Raw genomic sequence first — 17,880 nt, forward strand, 5'->3', positions numbered from 1 at the left:
CATAGGTGCATACGTGGCAGTGTGATTTGCTGCCTTCCTCCTCTTCACCTATATGTGGCATTTCTCCCCATGCTCTCTCTCCCCAACTCCCCACCCCACGCTGTCCCCCCACTCCCCCACAACAGACCCCAGTGTATAGTGCTCCATTCCCTGTCTCTATGTGTTCCCATTGTTCAACACCCACCTATGAGTGAGAACATGCGATGTTTGATTTTGTGTTCTTGTGTCAGTTTGCTGAGAATGATGGTTTCCAGGTTCATCCATGTCCCTACAAAGGACGCGAACTCATCATTTTTTATGGCTGCATAATATTTCATGGTGTATATGTGCCACATTTTTCCTGTCCAGTCTATCATCGATGGGCATTTGGGTTGGTTCCAGGTCTTTGCTATTGTAAACTGTGCTGCAATGAACATTCGTGTGCATGTGTCCTTATAGTAGAACGATTTATAATCCTTTGGATATGTACCCAGTAATGGGATTGCTGGGTCAAATGGAATTTCTATTTCTAAGTCCTTGAGGAATTACCACACTGTCTTCCACAATGGTTGAACTAATTTACACTCCCACCAACAGTGTAAAAGTGTTCCTATTTCTCCACATCCTCTCCAGCATCTGTTGTCTCCAGATTTTTTAATGATCGCCATTCTAACAGGTGTGAGATGGTATCTCAATGTAGTTTTGATTTGCATTTCTCTAATGACCAGTGATGATGAGCATTTTTTCATATGCTTGTTGGCCTCATGTATGTCTTCTTTTGTAAAGTATCTGTTCATATCCTTCGCCCAGTTTTGAATGGGCTTGTTTTTTTCTTGTAAATCTGTTTTAGTTCGTTGTAAATTCTGGATATCAGCCCTTTGTCAGATGGATAAGCTGAAAAATTTTTTTCCCATTCTGTTGGTTGCCAATTCACTCTATTGACTGTTTCTTTTGCCGTGCAGAAGCTGTGGAGTTTGATTAGGCCCCATTTGTCTATTTTGGCTTTTGTTGCCAATGCTTTTGGTGTTTTGGTCATAAAGTCCTTGCCTGCGCCTATGTCCTGAATGGTTTTGCCTAGGTTTCCTTCTAGGGTTTTTATGGTGTTGGGTCTTGTGTTTAAGTCTTTAATCCATCTGGAGTTAATTTTAGTGTAAGGTGTCAGGAAGGGGTCCAGTTTCTGCTTTCTGCATATGGCTAGCCAGTTTTCCCAACATCACTTATTAAACAGGGAATCCTTTCCCCATTGCTTGTTTTTATCAGGTTTGTCAAAGATCGGATAGTTGTAGATATGTTGTGTTGCCTCCGACGCCTCTGTTCTTTTCCATTGGTCTATATCTCTGTTTTGGTACCAGTACCATGCTGTTTTGATTACTGTAGCCTTGTAGTATAGTTTGATGTCCAGTAGTGTGATGCCTCCCACTTTGTTCTTTTTGCTTAGAATTGACTTGGCTATGCGGGCTCTCTTTTGGTTCCATATGAAGTTTAAGGTGGTTTTTTCCAGTTCTGTGAAGAAGGTCATTGGTAGCTTGATGGGGATAGCATTGAATCTGTAAATTACTTTGGGTGGTATGGCCATTTTCATGATATTGATTCTTCCTAACCATGAACATGGAATGCTTCTCCATCTGTTTGTGTCCTCTCTTATTTCGTTGAGCAGTTGTTTGTAGTTCTCCTTGAAGAGGTCCTTTACGTTCCTTGTTAGTTGTATTCCTAGGTATTTTATTCTCTTTGTAGCAAATGTGAATGGCAGTTCGTTCTTGATTTGGCTCTCTTTAAGTCTGTTATTGGTGTATAGGAATGCTTGTGATTTTTGCACATTGATTTTGTATCCTGAGACTTTGCTGAAGTTGCTTATCCATTTCAGGAGATTTTGGGCTGAGATGATGCGGTCTTCTAGATATACAATCATGTCATCTGCAAATAGAGACAATTTGACTTCCTCCTTTCCTAATTGAATACCCTTTATTTCTCTTTCTTGCCTGATTGCTCTGGCTAGAACTTCCAGTACTATATTGAATAGGAGTGGTGAGAGAGGGCATCCTTGTCTAGTGCCAGATTTCAAAGGGAATGCTTCCAGTTTTTGCCCATTCAGTATGATATTGGCTGTTGGTTTGTCGTAAATAGCTTTTATTATTTTGAGATACGTTCCGTTGATACCTAGTTTATTGAGAGTTTTTAGCTGTTGAATTTTGTCGAAGGCCTTCTCTGCATCAATTGAAATAATCATGTGGTTTTTGTCTTTGGTTCTGTTTATGTGGTGAATTATATTTATAGACTTGCATATACTGAACCATTCTTGCATCCCCGGGATGAATCCTACTTGATCATGGTGGATAAACTTTTTGATGTGCTGTTGTAATCAGCTTGCCAGTATTTTATTGAAGATTTTTGCGTCTATGTTCATCATGGATATTGGACTGTAGTTTTCTTTTCTTGTTGAGTCTCTGCCGGGTTTTGGTATCAGGATGATGTTGGTCTCATAAAATGATTTGGGAAGGATTCCCTCTTTTTGGATTATTTGGAATACTTTCAGAAGGAACGGTACCAGTTCCTCTTTGTATGTCTGGTAGAATTCGGCTGTGAACCCATCTGGACCTGGGCTTTTTTTGGGTGATAGGCTCTTAATTGCTGCCTCGACTTCAGACCTTGTTATTGGTCTATTCAGGGTTTTGACTTCTTCCTGGTTTAGGCTTGGGAGAAGGCAACTGTCCAGGAATTTATCCATTTCTTCCAGGTTTTCTAATTTATGTGCATAGAGTTGTTTGTAATAATCTCTGATGATGTTTTGAATTTCCGTGGAATCTGTGGTGATATCCCCTTTATCATTTTTTATTGCATCTATTTGGTTATTCTCTCTTTTCTTTTTTATTAATCTGGCTAGTGGTCTGTCTATTTTGTTGATCTTTTCAAAAAACCAGCTCCTGGATTTATTGATTTTTTTGTGGGGTTTTTCATGTCTCTATCTCCTTCAATTCTGCTTTAATCTTAGTTATTTCTTGTCTTCTGCTAGATTTTGAGTGTTTTTGATCTTGCTCCTCTAGCTCTTTCAATTTTCACGATAGGCTGTCAATTTTAGATCTCTCCTTTCTTCTCATGTGGGCAGTTAGTGCTATATATTTTCCTCTAGAGACTGCTTTAAATGTGTCCCAGAGATTCTGGTATGTGGTGTCTTCGTTCTCGTTGGTTTCAAAAACATCTTTATTTCTGCCTTCATTTCATTGTTTATCCAGTCAACAGTCAGGAGAAAGTTGTTCATTTTCCATGAAACTGTGTGGTTCTGGGTTGGTTTCTGAATTCTGAGTTGTAACTTGATTGCACTGTGGTCTGAGAGACTGTTTGTTATGGTTTCCGTTCTTTTGCATTTGCTGAGGAGTGATTTACTTCCAATTATGTGGTCAATTTTTGAGTAGGTGTGATGTGGTGCTGAAAGAATGTATATTCTGTGGATTTGGGGTGGAGAGTTCTGTAAATGTCTATTAGGTTTGCTTGTTCCAGGTCTGAGTTCAAGTCCTGGATATCCTTGTTAATTTTGTGTCTCGTTGATCTGTCCAGAATGGTATTTCTTTGCTGGAATTTGAAATCCATGAACACTTGGCTTTCCTGCTGTATCCCCGGAGCAGGTTGAGTACTTGGCACTTCTTTTCAGAACTTCACTAGAAGTGGTAGATTTGGAGTTAGGGCCTCCGATGATCTCAACACTTTCTTTAATTCAGAGGATCACAAGCTGTTTGGGGAAGAGTGGTGTCTCGGGTCCCTTCTGATCTGATTTATATTAATATTCAATGTCCTGAGAGGAAGTCACATGTGCACATAACATCACTTCTGCATGCAGTGTCATGGGAGAGTGGGTTCCTGGGCCCCAGGTTAAGAGCCTAAGCACTAGAGGCATGGAGCTAGAGCTCTAGGAGGGGAGGGATGGCTGGGATGGAACCTAGTCTTGTCCTTTAGTCCTGGGGTCTTTCGAGTCCTCACGTGGTGGGTGGTGGGTGTCTGGCAGGTGACGATGTTGATGGAGTCAAAGGAGCAAACTGGCCGGGACTGCAAGAAGCAGGGTTGGAGAAATAATTAAGGTGGACATTATTTTTTCTCAGTGTAAGTCATGGCTTGAAATCTGGAGAGTCTGAAAGAGTATCCCCCTACCCAAACCTGTTTTTCCCTTTTCCCTCAAGCCTTGTTTACTCACAGGCTTAGTGCCACCACCAGGGGGCGCGCACAGACCATGAAGGAACCGCGCAGCTGGGCTTGTTTGTGGTTGGCTCCTGGGTCCCTGACTTAACCAGGGAGCCAAGACCCTGCAGCCAGGTGGCCTGGATTCAACCTGCAGCTCTGGTCCTACTTACACTTTCTCTCCTGGTGCCTCAGTTTCTTCATCTGTGAAATGGTGAGGACATTACAGCACTTACCTCTGGGGCGAGTTTCTCAACAGCAGCACTACTAACAATTGGGGACAGAGAGTCCCTTGTGGCGTGGGCTGTCCTGTGCACTGTGGGAGGTTTGTCAGGAGCACTCCACCCACCCCCTCCCACCAATCCCCTATGACAACTGAAAATTTCCCAGGATTTTGAGGTCTCCTTTGGGTATGGAATCTGCATTTAGTCAGGCACTTTCCCACCTGACACTTCATCTCACCAATGACATGGTCTGTGGGCCTTATGCTTTGGTCCACATAAGGCCGCTTAAAAAGGATTCTGTCCATCTTTTAAACAAGTCAGCTTTCTTCCTTTATCTCTGCATTCAGTTATTCCTTGCACATCCTTTGTTTAGTATATCTTGAAATGTATCAGTTCCAATTCTAGTAGCAATTTATGATACCTGCTCTGACCTCAGTAGAGCTCTGATTCCTTTAGCACAGGGAATGTGTTATCGATTCTGCTCTGGATGATGAAAATCAATTTATTTTGGTTTACTTGTTTGAGATGTTGTTCCTCATCTGTCAAATGTAAATGTGGACATGGCTTGAACTACTAAGTTGTTTTATTTCTTCATTCCCCTGATATTTGTTGTATTCTTACTACAAGTCATATACATGGTATAATATTGCTTCCTTGATCACACCACAGCAGATGAAAAAAATTAGACATTATAGCCAGCTGTGGGGGCACACACCTGCAGTCCTAGCTACTTGGGAGGCTGAGGCAGGAGAATTGCTTGAGCCCAGGAGCTTGAGGTTACAGTGAGGTGTGATATCACCAATGCATTTCAGCCTGGGCAACAGACCCTGTCTCTGAAAAAAAAGTGAAGACATTGTGAGCTGTCTACATGGACTCTGTATCTCATGAGATTCATGTCCTGTAACTTTTCTAAATGGTGTCTCTGTGTGGTTTTCATGAATGTGTGTCTGGTATTTCTTTTCTAGCCTTTTACTTCAGCTTTTCTGTACCTTCTACTGAAGTTATGGCTTTTGTAAACAGCCTACAGTTATTTATATATTGACATACGTTTCCCCCTCTGCACTATTTGTCTTGTCATTGGAGTGTGTGAGTCCATTATGTTTAATGTCATTGTTGACCTCATTGGGTTTAAGTCTGTACATTGTCATTTGCTGCCTTCTAATATTACGTCTTTTCGGCTCAACTATTTTTCTTCTGTTGCCTTCTTTAGATGAATAAAAAAGTTTGCATTATTGCAGTCTTCTGAATAAGTGTTCTAGTTACAACTTCTCGTATTATCTATTTATTTGAGAAAGCACAATAATCCGTGACTTATTATAAACAACAGCAGAGCATAACTTCCCTGACTTCCACCTACCTGTGCAGACAGCCCAGGGGGGAATCAGTGCTCTGGCTCTGAGGCACAGGGGGTGGAAGCAGGAGAGTAACTGGATGGTGAAGCTGTAGCTTCAGAGGCATCCGGGCCCCTCACCTGCACTCCTCGTAGATGTCTCCTCCACTGAATGCCTGCGATGCCCTCTCCTCCGTGTGCTCCTGCCAGGGTCTCCCCATCTCCACTGACAGCAGCTCCACCCTTCTACTCACTCAGTCCAATACTGTGGGTGTCCTTGATTTTCTTTCTCACACCACAGATGCAATCCATTAGCAAGTGCTGTGAAGTCCATCTTCAAATTCATCCAGAATCCCATCACTTCCCACCATTTCCCCTGCTCACACCCCAGTCAAGGTAACCAGCATCTCCATCCTGGAATACTGCACTCCTTCCCCACCATTTCCCTACTGCCTCACTTGTCCCCCACCTCTCAATTCTGTTCTCAGCACAGCAGCCAGAGAGAAGCTTTCAAAGGATAAAGCTACCATGTCCCCTTTTCAAAACTGTCCTCTAACTCTCCATGTCATTCATAGCAGATGTCAAAACCCTTCCCACACCCTCCAGGCCTAACTGCTCTGGCCACACCTCTGACCTCATTTCAGTTTCTCTCTGTCCAGCCCTTCTGGCCTCTTCCTCCTTCCAGGAACACAGACACTTTCCTGCCCTAGTGCATCTGCACTGAAGGTTCCTGCCTGAAAAGAGCTTTCCCAGTCATCCTTGGGGACAGCTCCTCACATCCCTCAAACCTTTACTCGAAGGTCACATTTGCAACGAGGCCCATGCTGACCACCCAGTGAAACAGCCACCTCCCTGTCCCGACAGCCCACACTCTGGATCACCTGCCCCACAGCACTTGCTGCTCTTACTCTGTTTATACTACGTCTGTCATCTGCCTACAGAGGTGTCCAATCTTTTGGCTTCCCTGGACCACATGGGAAGAAGAAGAATTGTCTTGAGCCACACATAAAATACACTAATGACAGCTGATGAGCAGAAAAAAAAATCAAAAAAAGAAAAAAAAAGTACATGCATCATTTTTATGATATCTGCCACCACAGATTAGCAAAAACATCCTCACATTCAAAGCTGTTCTGGGCCACAAGCAGCCTGTGAGCCACAGGTTGGACAAGCTTGCATCTAGAATGTATACACTGGAAGGCTGAAAACTTTTCTATTTTTACTTTAATGACGTTTTCTAAATGCAAAAGCAGTCATATACCTAGCAGACAACAAATGTCAGTTGAATGAATGATCACTGTAGGGCACCTCCCTATTCTAAAGGCAATATCTTTATTAATGTAGCCTCAGGCCAAATGCTGCTTTGTGGCAGCTCAAGAGCAACATCATCTCACACTGATATCAGTGCTGCCAGAGCTTTTCTAACCAGGGCTGCTTCTGTGTCCTCCCTCCCTCCCTCCTCCCACACCAACCCTCCTGAACACTGCAGCACACAATCATACTTTTCTCTTCAGGAAAGATAACCCTAGGCTTATGGCTCCAATTTTTCAACCACATATGAATATAAGTTAGACTCAGCTTTATAAATCCGTGAGTTTGGATTGTAGGCAGCACTTGGATTACTAAAAATCAGGGCAAGAAGAAGAGTAGGAGATAGAACAGAAGGAGTTCCAAGAGAAAGTTACTTATGATGAGAAACTACGGGAGCCCTCCTCTCTGCAATAGCAGAATCTGCTCTAAGAATGTTGGAGAAAAGATGGAAAATACAGTCCAGGAAGACACCTGGAAGGAGAGTGAGAGGGACAGAGGTCTGAATATTTGTCTCCGGATACCACAAGAACTTTTATCTGTGGAGACCACCATAGGTGACATCCATGTCCCTGTGATCACAGGTTGTGGTGGGACAAGCAAGGGTCTACTAGAAGGGCTAAGGACAACGGAGCTGCAAAGATGACCCAGCTGAGCAGTGACCACATAAAGCTAACCGTGGCCTGAGCACCCCCTGGGCACAGCCCCGTCTACTCCCTCCCCTGCAACAAATCAGCACAAGAAACACGTGGACTGTGGAAGGTTCTCAGGTCTTCCATTTATTTTGTCTCTCAAATTTCAGGAATCTTCTCTTTTAATTAACCCATCAATCTCTCATAGACATAATTTGAAGAAGTAAATTGTATTCAGATTCTAATTTTAATAGGAAAGTAAGAAGTTACAGCTCAGTGCACCATGAAGTTGAGAGACACAGATGGAGACATCCCAGCCCCAGGTCTCTGGAACAGGAAAGGTGATGGGGAAGGAATGCAGGTCAGCGTGGGGAAGGGGGTCATGGTGGACACGGGTCTGGGCTGGTCTCCCGACCTCCTCACACTATGCCTATAGGGACACAGACACATTCAGATGCCTTTGCAGTAAGAGAAGTCAGGGTTCTGAAGTTACAATTGGAAGATGTGGATAAATAGTGCCTCTCAGTCCCACACAAGGCAGCTGTCTCACACTATAAAAAAAATTCATGAACAACTTTATATCAATCATGTTTTAAACAATCCATCACCAGCTCAATACATCAAAGTCAAAGAAACCCGGTAACACAGCTGTGCCAACTGTTCCCCCCAACAACCCACACACATCAGCCTCCCCCACCCCCCTGCCAGGATCTCACCTTTAGAAGCCATGAGAGACACATCAGAGCCCTGGGCACTGTCACTGACTGAGGTGGAACAAAAACAGAACCTGGTCAGAGCCTATAGGAAATGCTGTTAGCTGGGCGAGCTCCCCATGAGCTCCCGACCACAATATCTCAATGATCTCAGGGGATCCTTCATACTTACTTGCAGCCTGAGAGTAGCTTCCTCCTTTTTTATCTGTGGGAAGAAAATGTACTGTGAGAGGTCAGAAAGGTGGCAGGGCCATGAGGTCCTAGAGGATCTCCCAGTCTTGGACCCCAGAGAAGTTTCCAGAAATGTGTGAATAAAGACTCAGGGAAGGATCAGGAAAAACAAGGAAAGCAGGTGTGAGTCCTGGACTGACTGCCCCCCCTAAGGACTGTCCTCAGCAGGGAACTGCCCTTGTGACCTGTGACTGCTGGGATCAGGTCCCCATCACCACAATCATCAAGGTGATACATCTGTCCTTCATTGTCACAGGTGCTTTACACAAGAGTAAGCGCTGGCATACAGGGCCCAGGCTGGGTCGGCTTATGAGTGTGGATGCTGCTCCCCAGTAACCAGGCAGTGCACACTTCTACCTGGGGCCTGGAACCCTCAGTGGGACAACAAATCTCAGACTCCACTCCTCACCCCTTCCTCACCTGAGCTCTTCTTCCTCCACATCACAGCAGCGACCACGGCTCCAGTGACTATAGCTCCAAGGACAGCCAGGCCAGCAATGATGCCCACGATGGGGATGGTGGGCTGCGAAGACAGCTCTGGGAAAGGAGGGGAAGGTGAGGAGCCCTGAACCCCAGGCCACAGCCCTGACCCTGCTGAAGGGCTGCAGAAGGGTTCTTACTTTCTCTAAGAGACATGACACCCCATCCCCTCCTTACCCCAACTCAGGGTGAGGGGCTCAGGCAGCCCCTCGTGCTGCACATGGCATGTGTATCTCTGCTCCTCTCCAGAAGGCACCACCACAGCCGCCCACTTCTGGAAGGTTCCATTCCCCGAGGGCCTGGTCTCTACCAGCTCCATATCCTGGGTCTGGTCCTCCCCATCCCGCTGCCAGGTCAGTGTGATCGCCGCAGGGTAGAAGCCCAGAGCCCAGCACCTCAGGGTGGCCTCATGGTCAGAGATGGGGTGGTGGGTCACGTGTGTCTTGGGGGGCTCTGAAGGGAAGAGTCAGAAAATTCAGACATCTTGCATCTCTCATGGGACACCCCAGCAGCTCCCATGTGACCATCCCGAGAATGGACAGGACACCTGGGGTAAGGAAGGGAGCATAGAATACAGACACCAGCCTGGACACAAGCACCTGGGATGATGTCCTGTTCCTTGGAAAGTTCTAGTCTCAGGGGGGATCCGGGACTTCTGGCCCTGATCTGAGTGGAGGCCAAGGGACTCAGAGGAGCTGGAGTCAGACCCCTGCACACATTGAGTGTGAGGCAGAGGACAAGGCAGGAGAGGAAAAATCCTGGTGCCCAACGCTGCTGTGGGGTCACAGGGAACCCCTGATCAGTATTCCAGGGATTGATTTCCCCTCCTTTACCTCAGAGACTGCAACCTTTAATTGTATCAGAGAATAGGGCAGGCCCTGAGAGTCACTCTCTGGTACAGGATCTGGAAACCCAGGAGGATCTGTGTCCCTTAGGACCGGAGGGAGGGTGATATTCTAGTGTTGGTCCCATTTTCCTCCCCTCCTTCTACAAGGCCAGTCTGGGAGGTCTACAGGTGATCAGGGAGGTTCCCGCTGGCCCCTGGTACCCGCGTGCTGCAGCGTCTCCTTCCCGTTCTCCAGGTGTCTGCGGAGCCACTCCACGCACGTGCCCTCCAGGTAGTCTCTCCGCTGCTCCGCCACATTGGCCTCCTCCCACTTGCGCTGGGTGATCTGAGCCGTCACGTCCGCGGCGGTCCAGGAGCGCAGGTCCTCGTTCAGGGCGAGGTAGTCCTTGCCGTCGTAGGCGTGCTGGCGATACCCGCGGAGGAGGCGCCCGTCCGGCCCCAGGTCGCAGCCAGACATCCTCTGGTAGGTGTGAGATCCTGGGCCCGCCCCCGCGGTCAGCCCCGCCCACCGAGCCCCTCTCCCGCTCAACCTGCGGGGATTGTTTCTCCCTGGTCAAGGGTCTGGGCAGGTCCGGCAGCCTCAGGGTGGATCTCGGACCCGGAGACTCGGGGCGACACGGGCGGGCCGTCCGTGCGGGATGTGGAGGGGTCGTAACCTGCGCCCCCGGCCGGGGTCACTCACCGGCCTCGCTCTGGTTGTAGTAGCCGCGCAGGTTCCGCAGGCTCACTCGGTCAGCCTGTGCGGTGGTCTTGTGGATCCGTGTGCTCTGGTCCCAATACTCCGGCCCCTCCTTCTCCACCCACGGCGCCCGCGGCTCCTCTCTTGGATTCGCAGCGTCGCTGTCGAACCGCACGAACTGCGTGTCGTCCACGTAGCCCACAAAGATGAAGCGGGGCTCCCTGCGGCCGGGCCGGGACACGGAGGTGTAGAAATACCTCATGGAGTGGGAGCCTGGGGGCGAGGAGGAGCTGAGACCCGCCCGACCCTCCTCCAGGCGCGGCTCCCTGGGTCCTGCGTCCCCGCCGGGCGGGCGCCTCGCTCCTACCGCAGAGGCTGTTTCCCTCACGACCCCGCACTCACCCGCCCAGGTCTCGGTCAGGAACAGGGCCCCCGAGAACAGCAGGAGGAGGGTTCGGGGCGCCTTGACCGACATCCTCGGCCTCTGGGGAGACTCTGAGTCCGGATGGGTGACTGGGGACTTTATAGCCGGGACCGCGGCGACGCTGATTGGATTCTCTAGAAACCCGACACCCAATGGGAGTGAGAACTGGGTCTGTGACGTGAGTAGCCAGGTAAAAGGACCCGAGACAGGTTGGGAGAGGAAGAGAAACTCTGCGGAGATGGGGAATCCCCAAACTTGCGCCTCCGCAATCCAAACACCGCCTTCCGCGCCTGAGACCCTGAGAGCCACGCCTGGGGCCCTGCGACTTCGCCCTGGCCCCGCTCCTCCTGTGTCAAGCGCTCTGTCTCAATGTCTCCCTGAGTCTTGGCCCAGGAGCTGCTGAGAAACCAGAGAGAAATCCTCAGCATGGGCCCCGTCCCTCTCCCTTCACTTGTCATTCCTGCATCCCGGTCCCTGAACTGGACTGCCTGCCTCCAACTCCTTACCTGTCCCCCTGGACTCTTCTAGAAGAAAATTCACCCCCAGGAAGCTTAGTGCCAGAGAGTGAGCTCTCCCTGGGAACGGAGGTGTAGAGACAGGGTTTTTTGTTGTTGCTGTTCAAATCTGAAGAATTTTTGCCTGAGAGCATGAGATAGCATAGAGGCGAGTTTCCTTTCTGTTATATTAACTACAGTGGGTAGCAGAATCTTGATAACTCCTGAATAATCGAGAACCGAATTGTCAAAAAGTGTGACTTTGGCCCCTTGATATATAAATGTGTCTAAAAGCATTACAACAGGACTCACAAAGCTCCTGTTTCACTTTCCCAGACAATGTATCTGTGACTCCCGCTTGTTGTATTTTAAATTTAGCTTCACTGCATAGACCTGAGTTTCTGTGTGAGTCCAGGGCATCTCCTGAATACAAAGTCGCACACTGTGTTACTGTATGTTGCAACCAGGAGCCAGTACAGACTTCATTCACCTCACAGTCGCAAGTGTTCAATGCAGTCACAATGCCCCTCACCAGTGCACTGCCTGTTTTTAGGAAGTATCCACTTCTAAGTGGGGTGTTTACTTATAGGCCCATAGTATTTTCTAAACCTGATTAACATAAGCAATAATTAGTTTTTAGGCAGACCTACATAAGGTGTCAAAGGCCAACTGCAAAGAACACCCTGAGAAGCTCTGTATTTGGGTGTATTAAAAATCTATAAAACAATTTGTTTAAACCTGAGAATTCTGCTGCTTTTGAATTCTTTCCCTCTGGTCCTTCTCCTCACCTCCTGCTTCTCCAGCCCTTCCCTCCGTCCCTCTCATCCCTAAGGCCTTCCTCTCCCTTTATTCCCCACCACCCTGTCACTCCTGAATAGTGGCTCTAGCACTGTCCCATTACCTGCTACGTGACTGTTCTCTCCACAGTGGTCCTGCTGTGAGTCAGTGTGTGTCATTTCTCCACAGAAAACACTCCAGTGGCTCCACCTCCATCTTGTGAAGCTTCTAGAATGTCAAGCACGAGAATATATTAGGGCATACCTGATTCAGTGTAGGCACTAAATTAATTTTTGTTGACTGAGTGATTGAAACATAAGTGTGTTAAAATGGACCACAGAAAATTACAAAATATAAAACACTGAGAAAGTTGACAGATTTTATGTAACTAGTGTGTCTTTCAATTCATGAATTCATTCCATGAGTCTGTTGAGCCTGTGTATGAATTTTATAAGACTGGGTAATAAATTATTGCAAACATTGGCTTTAAACAACAACAATCATTTATTGTTGATTTATTTATTTTTAGAGACAGAGTCTCCCTCTGTCATTCAGGGTGAAGTGCAGTCACATGATCATGGGTCACTGCAGCCTCAAACTCCTGGGCTCAAGGGATCCTTCTGTCTCAGTCTTCAGAGCAGCTAGGAGAGCAGGCAAGTGCCACCATGCCCAGCTAATTAAAAAAAAATTGTAGAGACAAGTGTCGCATCGCACTACATTATCCTGCTGGTCTCAAACTCCTGGCTGCAAGTGATCCTCCTGTGTCAGCTCCTCAAATGTTAGGATCACAGGCGTGCACTACCATTCCTGGCCAAACAACACCCATTGAGCTGTTTATATTTCCTTAGTCAGAAGTCTGGGCAAGATGTGGATGGAATCTCTGTTCTGGACTTCCCAAAGCTGTGTTTTCATTTTGAATGCTCCTTCAGGCTTATACAGAGGTGGCAGAATGCAGTTTCTGGCAGTTGTAAGACTGAGGTCACTGTTTCTTGCTGGCTGTCAAGGTAGAGAACAGGGAGGGCTGTGTTCAATTCCTGGTGCCCACCAGCATTCTTGCCTACGCAGCCCCTTCATTTTCAAAGCCCACAATAGAGGAAACCCCTCATGCTGAATCCCTCTCACACTGTGAATCTCTATGCTCAGGAAGGACCCAGTCCTTTCCCAGGCTCACCTAGGACAGTCCAAGCAGAAAAAAACGCAGCATAAAGTCAACTAATTGAGACCCTTAATTATATCTGCTGAATCCCTTCACAGCAGCACCTACATTAGAGTGGGTTGAATAACTGGGGGAAGGTGAATGGCCAGGAGATGGTTGTTGGGGGTATCATAGAATCAGCCAAGCAAGGATTGGATCTTCCTTTTGTGTTTGATTGAGACACAGTTGGAAACTGAAGTTCAAGTAAAGTGATCATTGTGAACGGTAACAAAATACATCCTCTTCAGCCATGGAAATTCTTCTTACATTTTACACCTAATTTACATATTTAATATCTTATAGTTAATTTAGACCTGGTCTGTTTGCTCATGCCTGCGATACTAGCACTGTTGAAAGCAGAGGAAGGCAGATTGGTTGACTCCAGAAGTTCAAGATCAGCCTGGGAAACATAGTTAAACCCCCATCTCTACAAAAAAATTAGAAAATTAGCCAGGTATGGTGGTTCATGCCTGTAGTCCCAGCTACTCAGGAGGCTGAGGTCACAAGATCCCTTGAGCCCAGGAGGTCGACACTGCAGGGCGTGGTGATCATGCCACTGCACTCCAGCCTGGGTGGCAGAGCGTGACTCTGTCTCAATAATAATAGTAATAATGATGATAAATTTGGAGCAAATGCAAATTAATGTCTAAATTAATGTGTAATAATACTTTCTTGTGAAAATTATTTACTATTACATAACAAATTATGTAAAATTTAGCAGCTCAAAACAACAAATATTCATCATCTCCCACAGGTTCCAACAGTCAGGAATCCAGGAGAGGTTTCCCTGAGTGCTTCTGGCTGAGTTCCTCTCACAAGGTTGTAGTCCAGTTGTCAGCCAGGGCTCCATCATCTGAGTGTTTCACTGGGGCTGAGGACACACATGAAACATGGCTCAGTCACATGGCTGTTGGAAAAGGCCTAGTTTCTTGTTGTCTGGTCTCAGAAGGCCTCAGTTCTTAGCCACATGGACCTTTCTGCAGGGCAGCTTATAGTACAGCAGCTGGCTTCCCCCAGAGCTCATGATCCCAAAGAGAGAGAGAAAGAAAGTAGAAGCCACAGTGAGTTTTACATTCTACACCCAGAGTCACGAACTGTTATGTCATCATTACTCTATCTGTTAGAAGTTGTATTAGCTTGTTCTCACAGTGCTATAAAGAAATACCTGAGACTGGGTTATTTATAAAGGAAAGAGGTTTAATGGACTCACAGTTCTGCATGGCTGAGAAGGCTGCCCCAGGAAACTTGCAATCATGGCAGAAGTGGAAGCAAACACATCCTTCACGTGGTGGTAGGAGAGAGAAATGCAGAGTGAAATGGGAACCCCTTATAAAACCATCAGATCTCATGAGAATTCACTTACTATCATTAGAACACCATGGAGGGCAGGGCATGGTGGCTCACGCCTATAATCCCAGCACTTTGGATGGCAGAGGTGGGCAGATCACGAGGTCAGGAGCTCGAGACCAGTCTGACCAAACATTGTGAAACCCTGTCTCTACTAAAAATACAAAGAGTAGCCGTGAATGGTGCCACACTCCTGTAATCCCAGGTACTCAGGAGGCTGAGACAGGAGAATCCCTTGAAACCAGGAGGTGGAGGTTGTGGTGAGCCGAGACTGTGCCATTGCACTCCAGCCTGGGCATCAGAGAAAGACTCCATCTCAAAAAAAACCAAACAAAAACCCAGCTTCTGGGAACCGCCCCCATGATCCAATTACCTCCGATGTGGTCCCTTCCTCAATATAGGGGGAATTACAATTCACATGAAAATTCAATATGATATTTAAGTAGCAACACAGAGCCAGGCCATATCAGAAGTGCATCGTTAAGTCCAAGCCACACTCAAGGGAGGGAAGTAAGCTGCTCCTCTGGAAGGGAGCAGTATTAAAGGATTTGCATAGATATTGAAAGCAAAATTAAAAGTATTGTTTCAGGATTCTGTAAATCAAAGTCTTCTTTTACCCAATTTTTCTTTAATATGGTTTAAACTCTTTTAATTTTAAATAATGCTTTAACTTGTCTTGTAATTTTATTTCATTTTAAGTTCTAGGGTACACGTGCAGGATGTACAGGTTTGTTACATAGGTAAACGTGTGCCATGGTGGTTTGCTGCACCTACCAACCCATCAACTATGTATGAAGCCTGGCATGCAGTAGGTATTTTTCCTAATGCTCCCCAACAAGCACCCTCCCACAACAGGCCCCAGTGTGTGTTGGTCCTCTTCCTGTATCCTTGTGTTCTCATTGCTCAGCTCTCAATTATACATGAGAACATGCAGTGTATGGTTTTCTGTTCCTGTGTTAGTTTGCTGAGGATAATGGCTTCCAGCTTCATCCATATCCTTGCAAAGGACTTGACCTCATTCCTTTTTATGGCTACATAATATTCCATGGTGTAGATGTACTATATTTTATTCATCCAGTCCATCATTGATGGGCATGTGGGTTGATTCCATGTCTTTGCTATTGTGAATAGTGCTGCAATGAACACACACATGCATCTGTCTTTATAATAGAATGATTTCTATTCCTTTAGGTATATACCCTGTAATGGGATTGTTGGGTTAAATGGTATTTCTAGTTCTTAATCTTTGAGGAATTGCCACATTGTCTTCCACAATGGTTGAACTAATTTACATTTCTACCAACAGTGTAAAAGCCTTCCTATTTCTCTGCAACTTCACCAGTATGTGTTGTTTCTTGACATTTTAATATTTGCCATGCTGACTGGCATGAGATGGTATCTCATTGTGGTTTTGATTTGCATTTCTCTAACGATCAGTGATGTTCAGCTTTTTAAAAATATGTTTGTTGGCTGCATGTACATCTTCTTTTTTTTTTTTTGAGACGGAGTTTCACTCTTGTTACCCAGGCTGGAGTGCAATGGTGCGATCTTGGCTCACTGCAACCTCCGCCTCCTGGGTCCAGGCAATTCTCCTGCCTCAGCCTCCTGAATAGCTGGGATTGCAGGCATGCGCCACCATGCCCAGTTAATTTTTTGTATTAGTAGAGACGGGGTTTCACCATGTTGACCAGGATGGTCTCGATCTCTTGACCTCATGATCCACCCACCTCGGCCTCCCAAAGTGCTGGGATTACAGGCTTGAGCCACTGTGCCTGGCCCTGCATGTACGTCTTCTTTTGAGAAGTGTCTGTTCATGTCCTTTGTCCACTTTTTGATAAAGTCTTTTTCTTTTCATGTAACTTTGCCTAAGTTATTTGTAAATTCTGAATATTAGACCTTTGTCAGAGGGATATGTTGAAAGATATATTGAAAATTTTTTCTCCCATTCTGTAGGATGTCTGTTCACTCTGATGGTAGTTTCTCTTGCTGTGCAGAAGCTCCTTTGTTTAATTAGATTCCATTTACTAATTTTTGCTTTTGTGGCAGTTGCTTTTGGCAGTTTCATTACATCTTTGCCTATGCCTATGTCCTGAATGGTATTGCCTAGATTTTCTTCCAGGGTTTTTATAGTTTTGAGTTTTACAGTTAAGTCTTTAATCCACCTTGAGTTTTTTTTTGTGTAAGGTGTAAGGAAGCAGTCCACTTTCAATTTTCTGCATATGGCTAGCCAGTTCTCCCAGCACCATATATCAAATGGGGAATCCTTTCCCCATTGCTTGTTTTTGTCAGGTTTGTTGAAGATCAAATGGTTGTAGATGTGCAGTCTTAGTTCTGAGTTCTCTGTTCTGTTCCATTAGTCAATGTGCCTGTTTTTGTAGCATTGCCATGCTGTTTTGGTTACTGTAGCCTTGTACTATAGTTTTAAGTCAGATAGCTTGATGCCTCCAGCTTTGTTCTTTTTGCTTAAGATTCTCCTGGCTATTCAAGCTCTTTTTTGGATCCACATGAATTTTAAAATCGTTTTCTTTACTAATTCTGTGATAAGCTTCTCTTTTTAAATTAATGATTAAAAGTTTAAGACATCACAGAGCCTTGGGTGCTGAGGAAGAAACAGTTTGAGACAGAGAAAGGATATTCAACAATATCTCTGAGTTTTTCTTGAAAATTGTAAGGTCTGACTATGCCTTGGACTGCATGGTGACCCACATGAACTGGACATACACCTCTGGAGGGCCTTCCAGAATTAGAAAACCTGAAGTAGCTGGAAGGAAGAACAATCAACCCTTGTGGTGACTAACCTGAGACATTCGTTTTTGTTTCTTATTCCTGCCTCAATTGACAAGGCCATCGGTCTTTGTAACTAACCTTGTCCCAACCTCCTGACTCCACACCCTACAACCTCCTCCCACCTTGCAAAAAACCACCCTAAAGTAACTTCTGTAACTTTCCACTGCTCACCTATAAAACCTATAAAACCAACTCCTATCCCACCATCCTTTGCTGATGCCCTTTTCAGCCTCAGCCCACCTGCACCTAGGTGAATAAACAGCCAT

The 17,880-nt window shown here is 46.0% G+C and overlaps 1 protein-coding gene across 2 annotated transcripts; it reads right to left on the reverse strand.

Annotated features, from left to right (window-relative positions):
* Positions 1-7,759: 7,759 nt before the first annotated feature.
* Positions 7,760-11,102, reverse strand: LOC105708961 (HLA class I histocompatibility antigen, A alpha chain-like). 2 transcript variants are annotated; one of them, XM_064380649.1, is made up of 7 exons: positions 10,993-11,102; positions 10,594-10,863; positions 10,113-10,388; positions 9,242-9,517; positions 9,005-9,121; positions 8,526-8,558; positions 7,760-8,404 (listed from the first exon to the last, which is right to left on the reverse strand). In XM_064380649.1, the coding sequence occupies exons 1-7, from the start codon at positions 11,063-11,065 to the stop codon at positions 8,253-8,255; spliced, it is 1,197 nt and encodes a 398-aa protein (XP_064236719.1). In that variant the 5' UTR covers positions 11,066-11,102; the 3' UTR covers positions 7,760-8,252. The 2 variants fall into 2 exon arrangements, with proteins under 2 accessions (XP_064236719.1, XP_064236720.1); XM_064380650.1 differs by lacking the exons at positions 7,760-8,404; positions 8,526-8,558 and adding an exon at positions 8,565-8,843 and having other exon boundaries at positions 10,993-11,097.
* Between the last annotated feature and the right edge of the window lie 6,778 nt (positions 11,103-17,880).

This window comes from Aotus nancymaae, unplaced genomic scaffold, assembly GCF_030222135.1.
Source record: "Aotus nancymaae isolate 86718 unplaced genomic scaffold, 86718_ANA_hifiasm-v0.15.2.pri h1tg000027l, whole genome shotgun sequence".
NCBI classification, from domain to species: domain Eukaryota; kingdom Metazoa; phylum Chordata; class Mammalia; order Primates; family Aotidae; genus Aotus; species Aotus nancymaae.

Excerpts from the sequence above, each read along its gene's own strand:
- LOC105708961 (XM_064380649.1), bottom strand. The coding sequence starts at position 11,065 with ATGTCGGTCAAGGCGCCCCGAACCCTCCTCCTGCTGTTCTCGGGGGCC. Across the intron at positions 9,518-10,112 it reads GGAGACGCTGCAGCACGCGG|AGCCCCCCAAGACACACGTG; the intron begins GTACCAGGGGCC and ends TCTTCCCTTCAG. Across the intron at positions 8,405-8,525 it reads AAGCTACTCTCAGGCTGCAA|TCAGTGACAGTGCCCAGGGC; the intron begins GTAAGTATGAAG and ends GTTCCACCTCAG.